General features: G+C 47.2%; 1 protein-coding gene across 3 annotated transcripts in view; it reads left to right on the top strand.

Annotated features, from left to right (window-relative positions):
• ITSN1 (intersectin 1) overlaps positions 1–5,529 on the top strand; it is a 248,908-nt gene extending 243,379 nt beyond the window's left edge. For 2 of the 3 annotated variants that reach the window (XM_024239271.3, XM_054542468.2), the window contains exon 39: positions 711–5,528. In XM_024239271.3, the coding sequence (XP_024095039.1) occupies positions 711–859 (149 nt within the window). In that variant the 3' untranslated portion in view covers positions 860–5,528. Of the gene's footprint in view, positions 1–710 lie in introns of all 3 variants that reach the window. The other variant, XM_054542469.2, reaches the window with a different exon arrangement.
• Positions 5,530–9,958: the final 4,429 nt, after the last annotated feature.

Raw genomic sequence — 9,958 nt, forward strand, 5'->3', positions numbered from 1 at the left:
TCATCTTTTAGTACTTTTTATATGAATTATCTCATTGTGAGTTAGGTACTCGTTGTGGTAGCTGGTTAAATGTTTGAGTGTGACTGGAACAGTTTGGCTCCCAAGTCTGGGCTCTTAACCACTCTGTGTACTGTCAACTTCTAATTCTTTTTTCTTTTTATTTTTTTTACTTTTTTTTTTTTTCTTGTCATTCTCACTCTGTCACTCAGGCTGGAGCACAGTGGTGCAATCACAGCTCACTGCAGCCTCCACCTCCCAGGCTCAAGCAATCCTCCTGCCTCAGCCTCCTAAGTAGCAGGGATGACAGGCATGAACCACCATGCTAGGCTAATTTTTAAAAATTTTTTGTAGAGACAGGGTCTCACTCTATTGCCCAGGCTGGTGTCAAACTCCTGGACTCAAGTGATCCTCCTGCCTTGGCCTCCCAAAGTGCTGGGATTACAGACGTAAGCCACTGTGCCCGGCCACCTTCTAATTCTGAGAGATAAAGGTTGGGGTTGGGTTTTTTTTTTTATTTAAAGAATGAAATACCATGACACATTGGCAACTCCACTGGGGAGCGAGTTGGAAATCCTAGTGTTGGTTTACATCAGAGCCCAGAGAAGAAGGGAGAGCATAACAGTTCATCAGGGGGTCCCCAATATGCCAGACATGTGCCTCGAAGAGAGGGAATGGTCCCTCTTAGCAGGGTCTGTTTGTTCTCTTTTCAGATTTTTTGGGTCGGACGGAGATCCGCGTGGCGGACATCAAGAAAGACCAGGGCTCCAAAGGTCCAGTTACGAAGTGTCTTCTGCTGCACGAAGTCCCCACGGGAGAGATCGTGGTCCGCTTGGACCTGCAGTTGTTTGATGAGCCGTAGGCAGCGGGCTCAGGGTGTGCTCAGCAGGGTCCCAGCCCACGGCCACACATGCTGTCTGGAAATTGTATTCCTTTTCTAAGAAACCACTGTTTGGTATTCAGTCACAGGGTTATGGGACGGCAAAGACAGGCCCCTCAAAGCTCCTAGGAATCATTCTCGACAATCCTCCCTGCCCCGAAACAATTTCCTGTTTCATGAAACAAAGCTGTGTTTTCCTTTGTCCTCACTACAGGTCTCATTATGGCTTCTAGGATCGCTGAAATCCCATAGCCCTCAACAGGGTGCAGCTGGGAGTCTAGCCCCTTTCCGGGCTTGAGGGATGGGTCTGGTTACTATAAAATAGATTTATACATGCAATGTCTATATTTTTGGAGAGCTCATGTAACCCTCCTATTTCTTACATCCACCAGTCCCCAGGTAGACTTCTTGGCCTACAGTGCCCAGTCCTTGGTGTGCGTTTAGAAACAATTATGACGGTCCTGTCATTGCTTCAGAATCCCATCTCTCCTGCAGGGAAATGTTGCCTGGAGCTGATCACTCCATGAGATGGTCTGATCAGGCCCTGGCTTAGCTCTTTGAAGAGCTGGTCTATGGAAGGTTCCAGCATGTGCGCCGTTATAGCCGTTCCTTCCCCTTCTAGGCCTTGTATTAATATATGTCAGTGAAAACACACCGGCGTATTGTTGCGTGGATTCAGTTCTGATTCCCAGCATGCTTGGAATATGGTCACAGTCATTATCTAGAAAGTCACCCCTCTGCTGGATCAGATCACTACAGGTCACTGGAAAGGCAACTTTACAATGTTGGGTCATTGGGTCTCGGTCGGCAGCCATGTTGGAAAAATCTCTTTTGGCTCGGAGGCCCTGTGATATTTCATGGCAGCAGTCGTTGCTGGTGACCTGTTCTGTGCTTGAATGTGCTGAATCCTGATTGTCGTAGGACATTTCAACAGCTCTCTTTGGTACGTTCCCCAAAAAGCCATGTCCTAGATCCCCAAGGTGTGAAAAGGAAAAATATCAAGCTGGAGGTTGGGAAAGAAAATGAAGGCAGTACATTATGTGGTGGGTGAAAGACCCTAGGAGGATGCAAGCCCCGCACATCCTGGGGCAAAGACCTAAGACACTTTTCCGCCCTCCACCACCCCAACCTCACGTAATGTGCTTGTTGCAAGAGTCAGGACTTTATGACTATGTGCCAAGCTGTTTGGTTTGAGTTCTTTAATTTTGTTTTCCCTTAAATGCCAGGAGATCATCTGGTTAGTTAGATAGTAACTTGATTTGCTAATGAAAAGTGGGGGCCGTGTTTTGTTTGCATGTTAATATTCTCATAATCCTAGTTTGTTGTGGTCATGAAATGTCCTTTGCATGTTCTGTTGGTACTGGAGTCTAGCTTTCCTGTACTAGATGGTGTGCTCTTTGATTGTAGGTCCTTAGACTTTAATTAGGGTTATAAAAGTGTTTTCTAAATGATAGCATCAGCTTTGTGGCAGAGTACCCCCTTTGCTGGGAACTGAATGTGTAGTGTTATAATTTCCCATGAGAGCCCGGTCATACTTCAAGCAATTTTTTTTAAAGTGTGTGTTGGAAAGGACAACAAAGTTTACATTTCATACTTTTAAGAAATACTTTATTATTTATTTATTGAAGATAGTGTAGAATTTTGTATCAAGAACAACAGACATAAGTATTTTTTGAAACAAGCAAATATACCCTGTAGTTAGAAACTTTCAACTGAACACGTTAGAGACCAAGTTTAACTTCAGGCATGCATTTGTTTACCATTTCCCAGCAGAAAACATGGTTAAAATACTTTAAGTTTATATTTTTTGATGTTGTTAAGAAACTTTTAAATTAAATCTATAAATAGACATGCAACTCATGCTTTCCTATTTCTATAACCAATACGGTTTGTTCAGTGTATTTATGAAAGACATGCTACCGTGGTAGGAAAAAAGTATTCAATGTGTAAATGGGGTAGTGTGGGTCACCATCCCAATCTCTTTTTGTTTTCTGTCCTGTCTTTTCTTCATTGACTTTATTTGCGTGTTAATGTTGGACATCATTGTTCATGTAGGTAGCGTATGGTATGCACAATGACAAACAATCGTTTTAGGTCCCAGGTCACCCACTCATAGTGTCCTATTATTGGAATTAATGTAGCATGAGAAAGCAATATGTGACTCTTTTTCCTCAAGTGACTCTGTTGAGCATCCTTGAGATGCTCCTGCCGTGTAGCAAGTTCTGGATTAGTGTCCTTGTATTTACTGGTGTAATTTGTAATGTAACCAATCGTCCATATGGAGGAGTTGGGCTGGCCCTCGGACCCAGCTGTGATTCATGAGTTGTGTCACAGGGATTGAGGAACATGGGTGATGCATGGAGTCTCAAACCATTGGGCCTCTCTGTTCCTTCACCTCTACCTTCTTGACCATCTGGGCTATATTTCATAGAAATTAAATGCTCCTTGCCAAAAAGGAGTCTGTCTCCTAGCTCTTTGTTTTCTAAATATAGGAGTTCTCTAGGCCACTGCATCCTGGCATCCTGATCCCAACCTTTTAGACACCCCTGCAAGCGTTCCTCTGCTCTGAGCCACACTGCTAGCTCCTCCTGCACACTCTGATCTCCTTTAGCCCAAGAAGGGGCTGTCCTGGTCATAGGGTTATGCTGTAACCCTCAGTCGTCCCCGAGAACTGAACTGTCCTGGGACCTCTTGGGCTGAGCCTTCTTCATAGAGCAGTTCTCTAGAAGGGAGAGTCCACATCCTGGTCCCTCTGGGGCAGGGCCTGTCTGGCTGCTGGCATCATCCTGGCAGGTGGATGGACAGCATCATCTCCTGGAACCAGGTTTGCTGTGACCATGAGAGCCTGAAGATGTGGCTCATTTGGATCCAGGCCTGGACTAATCTGGAAAGAGGGACCTTTCTAGGTGCAGATCACCAGGGATGCTTGAGAAACTAGAGCCAGACTTCCTTGTTTGTTTGGATAATATGTCCCTGTCCTCTGATAGCAGAGGAAAGAGCTCTGCTCCCAAAGAACATTCATGTAAGAGGAGGCATTTTTTTCTTCTTTGCTTTTTTTAAACAACCTAAAGTATGACCTAAGTGTATGAAACTAACTGATTTCATCAGGTAGAGTAGCCCTGAATTTAACTGGGAAAAAAAAATCCCATCAGAATATGAGTAAATTGACCAACCACATTAAGTCTTATCTCAGTGACCTGGTACGAAAGCCCAGGTGTCCTCCAGGGGAGTATTCTGGGGTGGCAGGGGGATTAGGTGCTAGCGCCAGCAGGGAAGGACACTTGCAGATCTGCCTTCCAAGGCTGAGCAGGCCGGCTGTCTCTCCAGGAACTGGCTAGGACAAGTGTAAAGCCACTGACCACACAGAACCAGGATGCTCTAGAATCTGATGGGGCTGAAGATGAAGGGAGAAATGGACAAGGCGCTTCTGGCTTTATTGAAAAGGTGAAGCTCTTGGAGTATATTTTAGAGTAGGCCAGTACCTTGTATAAGCAGAAAAAGACTTCTCTATCTCTACTCCAAGTTGTTTTTTTCTAGTTGATTGGGCCTTTTTGATTGTTAAGAAGAAAATGTGTTTTGTACGTGTAACAACTTTAAGAATTTCCATTGGAAACAGAAAGTATGATTTGATTTGATTTCTAAATTCTCCCTTCCTTTTCAAGGTTAGCGATATGCTTTATAGCAGACACTAGCACTTTTCCATGAATACCTGGTGTGCTTTGGCAATAACAGGGTCATTTCGGGCTCGAGGTGAGTGCGCAATTAGCAACGGGTCTGCTTGGTCCGGATACGCCTGTTTACAAGTTTAGAGCATCCTATGCCAGAAAGTGAGATGAAAACAAAGGCACCTGGATGGCTTTGTTTTGCTTTTAGATAAAAGAGCTTTAGCTCACACCAGGCAGAAGCATAACCGGTAGCCCCAGAAACCGGTAGCATGATGAAGCCCTCAGACAGTATAGTCTGAGCCACCGTAAGAGGCATTAGGGAAAACTAACACCTCCTTCTCTTTGCACCGTGGGGTGCTGAAATTCCTGCTAGAGACTTCCCCTTACTTCCAGGAATGGCCCAGGGGCTGCTTAGTATATCATTAGAATGTTCATTCTCCTCCTTTTCCCTGGAGTGGACCAGTGAGACCAAATGCTTGTGTTTCTCTATGTTTTCAGTTCATTTGTTCAAATGACACAGAAGATGAATCCATTTCTGGGAAGGCTGAGCTCAGATGAGGATTGCTAGGCCAGCCTAGGTTCTGGGACAGATCTCAGGGACAGAAACAGGCTTGTATTAAGTATAAGTGGCAGGTACTTCTCTAGAACAGCCCTAACCTGCACTAGTGATGGGGGCTCAGGAATTCCCATGACACTGATCCAGCAGCCTCCTGCACGTAGACACTCAGTTCCTTTTAGGGATGTTCAATGCTTGATCAAATGGGGGCATTTTCTTTCTTTCTTTTTTTCCCCAACTATAGTGTAATTGCCTACCTGCCTGGGCCCCTTCTAGAGGAAGATGGGCTTTCCTTGTCCATCAGGCTGCACTCACGAGGTGATATTGTAAAGCAGCAGAAAGACTGAGGGTGCAAAGAAACCACAGCTGCCATTCACGGGGCAGCTCCCTCCAGCTCTTCTGCCCAGTGACCTTACAGGCTTAAGAGGAGCCTGATGAGAGCTCTCCTGGGGGCCAAGGGATGAATTCCCTGCAGCTTCCTCCTGGGGGACCCACAGGTCAGCCCATTCCAGGAGAAGCAGTCTTAGGCCCGTTTGCATCCCCTGCCACTGCCATGTGCCTGCCAGCCCGGTTTCTGATGAAGATGTGGCTCAGTCCCTGCTCTCCTTGTTGCAGTGGCTTGTACTTCATGTGCAGTAGCCCAGGGCCCGCCTTCTAGAGTGAATGTTTCCCTCGAGCCCTTGGATATTTTTATTCTATTTTGAATGGTTCCGATCAATTAATGTTGCTTTGTGCGGGGTTCTTCAGAGAAATAATGCAAATCGGCCAGGTGCAGTGGCTCACACCTGTAATCCTAACACTTTGGGGGGCCGAGGCAGGCGGATCACCTGAGGTCAGGAGTTTGAGACCAGCCTGGCCAACATGGCGAAACCTTGTCTCTACCAAAAATACAAAAATTAGCCAGGGGTGGTGGCAGGCACCTGTAATCCCAGCTACTCAGGAGGCTGAGGCAGGTTCGAATCACTCGAACCTGGGAGGTGGAGGCTGCAGTGAGCCGAGATCACGCCACTGCACTCCTGCCTGGGTAACAGAGCGAGAGTCCTTCTCAAAACAAACAAAAAAAGAGCTAATGCAGACCTCTTCAGGTTAGACCTGACACGGAGGAAGTAATTGGCTGGTCAACTTAATGGCACCCCACAGCTTCCTCTGGATCCTGCTTCTTTGTACTTGGAACGCAGTTGTTTATTTGAGCTAGAGGAAAGAAAAGTTCTAGAATTCCTGTTTCCTCACCCTGCACTGTATCAGATCCAGGCTATGTCTGCAAGTCATCAGGATCAACTAAGACACAGAACCTTATATCTGTAGGAGCCAGAAAAAAAATCTATTCCTGATAGGCATGGAAACTTAGTCCACATGAAAGACAGAAGACATCTAACAGCTGTCAGTCTTGGGAGCATTACAACCCAGACACCAAGACACACTAGACAGTCGATCTCTGAGGTGTGATCTCTCAGAAACATCTTAGTAGTTAATGCACTGTTCATTTAGGGAGTCCCCATCCTGGTCCAGGCCACCCTTCTAGAAGCTGGGCGGCAGCTCGGACGGGCCTGCCTTGGTGGCATTCAAGCAAGCCTAATTGGATTAGGTTGGTGCAAAAGTGATTGTGGTTTTTGCCATTGCTTTTAATGGCAAACTAACTTTAAGTCATTAAAATAAGACCCAACGCTTATAAAAAAGAGTTCATATCCACCTCCCAATAACTTCTTTAGTTCCATGCAGCCTCAATCAGTTCCTCCATTCAAAGGAACCCTCTTTACCCTGGCCCTGGGGGAACCAGATTACACCCACATAATAATTTTTCTGACACTATGTGTGCCTGTCAGATTTCAGGGTCAGTTTCCCCTTACTGGATGTCAGGGGTGTTTTGTGAGTTGTGTTTTAATAGGATTCTGTTCTATTTTCTATACCAGCCTATATTGTTACTATCATCTGCCTAGTATGAATATTTTAGTATTCAAAGCCCACCGAATAAAGCTGTGTTCAGAAGCGGACTTATTTGGTCGGCCTTGAAAAAAAAAAATCAGCATTTCTCTGATATTTCCTGAGGATTAACCAGAAGCTAAGGTTTCTTTTTAGGCAGTGGTAAGAATGCGTATTTTCTTCTTCCAGAAGCTCTGGTTTTATACTTTTATCTTTTGAAAGAATAACATTCCTGTGCGACTGCTTCTCTTCGCCTTTGCATTTCTCTTTTTTAACTCAAATCTCTTATTTCCTGCTGTTCCTGTATCTAAACAGAATGGGGGCCTCAGGCAGACAGGAACCAAAGAAAGGGTGTGGTGGCTTTGCAGCGCTGGGTGAGCAGCAGCCGCTGCCGTTCTGTGCACTGTCACCGGCGGGGGTGGAGGGTCTCCCTGTAGGAGGAGGAAACTCGCTGTTTTCACTGGCGGATTTGAAGGTGCCGGCTCCACCTACCGCAGCTGCTAGGCACGGCTCTTGTGTAGACCGCAGAAGGAGTTATTGGTGATGTAGGGTGTAGGGGAAGACAGGAAAACGGACTCAGAGCTAGGAATGTGGGCCTGGCAGAGACCGAAGGCTGGGTGGGAAGGAAGCTCGCGGCGAGCCTAGGGTTCGAGCCTATCGCTCCAGGGGTCTCCAGTGAGACCTTGCTTTTCCCTGCCGCTGAGGCTGGGGCTGCACGGAGGTCCTCAGCCTTCCCACCCTTTCTGCATCAGCTTTAGTGTCTGTCGGCTGGGTGGACTGCAGGGCGGGTGACCTGGAGGAGACCCTGCTCCCAGCAAGCGTTCTAGGAGTTACAGTGTGCTCTACTGGGGTTGGATTACAGAGTCTCTACTTGCAGACTCTGACTTCCGGAATTTTAGGTGGAAGGGAATTTTTGTTGGTGGGACGCAGCAGCTCAGTGCGTGGTGTGTGCACGCGTGTTTGTGTGTGCATGTGTGTTTGTGCGCGCGTGTGTGCGTGTTTGTGTGTGTGCATGTGTGTTTGTGCGTGCGTGTGTGTGCGCATGTGTGTGCGTGTATGTGTGTGCATGGGTTTGCGTGCATGCCTGTGTGCGTGTATGTGCGCGCACACGTGTATTTATGTGTGCATGTGTGCGCGTGTGTGTTTGTCTACATGCGTGTGTGCATGCGTGTGCGTGTATGTGTGCGTGTTTGTGTGTGCGTGTGTTTGTGTGTGCGTGCATGTGTTTTTGCATGTGTGTGCGTGTATGTTTGGGTGTATGTGTGCGCGGGTGTGTGTGTGCGTGTATGTTTGTGTGTGCGTGTTTGTGTGTGCGTGCATACGTGTGTATGTGTGTGTGCGTGCGTGTGTGCGCGTGCGTGTGTGCCTACCCACACCTGGGGGGATGCTTGGCTCTGTGGCTTGGAGAGGGAAACGGGAAACACGTTACTCCACAGTCCTGTCATCCTGGTCAGGACTAGTCTCATGGTTTGTGGACAGAGTGCAAAATGAAAATGCGAGGCCCCTTGTTCAGGTGATGAAGCATTTCTAGACAGTGACAGGAGAGCATTAAGCCAAGCTCAGGTCCCTTCTGAGTGCATGGCCCCTTGTGGCTGCCAGACGGCACACCCACGAGGCCGGCCCTGACCACACTGTTCTTGGCTGGTTCCTGAAGCCGATGGGCTCTGTCTTAGGACTTCTTACTTTGAAAGGTCTCCCAGCAGGCTGTGGCAAGCTGGGCGGATATGCTTTTCTAAACGTCTGCATTTATTTCCTAAAAGCACAAATGGCCTGGACTAGCTAGCAGGTGAGGAACTGAGCCCCTAGTTCACAGCTGCACTCCAAGGCTGGAGAGGGAGTTGCCGGTGGTGGCAAGAGCTCTGGGCTCCCAGTTGAGGGTGGGCCACAGGGCGTCAAGCAGCTGTGAGCCATTACCGTTGAGCTCACTGCTTGGAAATAAAACCCTTCCTCTGGGCCTTGGGCATCCTTGGGCTTTTCTCCCCTTTCCTGGGAGGACAGCAAGCCTTTTCCAATCTTCTGCCTTCAAAGAGAAGCAGGGTCATAGAAGTGCTCAGTGTCCCTTCCCCAGTGGCTGGACACTTGCTCCTCCAGCCTTCACCCCCTGGAGAGAAGGGGAGTCTGTGGAGCCAGTGCCTCCCTGCCCAGCTGGGCCACACGATCTGATCTGCGTGTCTGGGAGGAACCTGCTTCGGAGAGGCTGCGACCTCCCAGCTAGACTCTCCCCTTAGGATCCCGTGTATGGGGATGGTAGGAGAGAAAAGATCCCTCTGTGTAAGTAGCCTCAAGTTCTAGAAGACCATGGCCCCGGGAGGCAGCTGACCATGAAGCTGGGCTTCCTGTTGTTGCTTTCTTTCATGAGCTTTTACTTTTCCTGGGCTGGACGCTCCAAAATGTTTGCAGTTCCATTTGTTTTTTTGCAAATAGGTCCCCATCTCCATATGCATTGAGCAATAATCCTATGTTTCCTGATTCTGTCTGGGATTATATTTGCTAAGTAAAAATGTTGACAGAAATTGCAAACTCATCTCACCTGGATTTGATTGAGTCACCTTGAATGACATAACAAATTATGGCTTTGTTTTCATGCGTCGTGCAATCTTCCGGACTATGGGAAGTTCTGCAAGCCGTTCTCCAGGGGCATTTCATTAATAGCGTGTCAGCATTAGTTTTAATGAATGAACATTTGAGGTACATTCTATAAATCAATATCCTTAAAATGTCATCTGCTAAACATTCACTGTGACAGAAAGTAGATATTTTAGCAATATCTATGTTAAGGCTACTTAATTTTAGACATGCATTTAAAGCATACACGGCCAATAGCCCAAGTATCTTTGAACTGTGAAATCAACCTCAGATCTCATCTGCTGTAGCCCCGCAAGCCGGAGTCTGTGCCCTCCATGGTCCCCTTCGTATCCCTTGGTGGCCCTGCATAGATAG

The sequence above is a fragment of the Pongo abelii genome, chromosome 22, assembly GCF_028885655.2.
Source record: "Pongo abelii isolate AG06213 chromosome 22, NHGRI_mPonAbe1-v2.0_pri, whole genome shotgun sequence".
NCBI lineage: Eukaryota > Metazoa > Chordata > Mammalia > Primates > Hominidae > Pongo > Pongo abelii.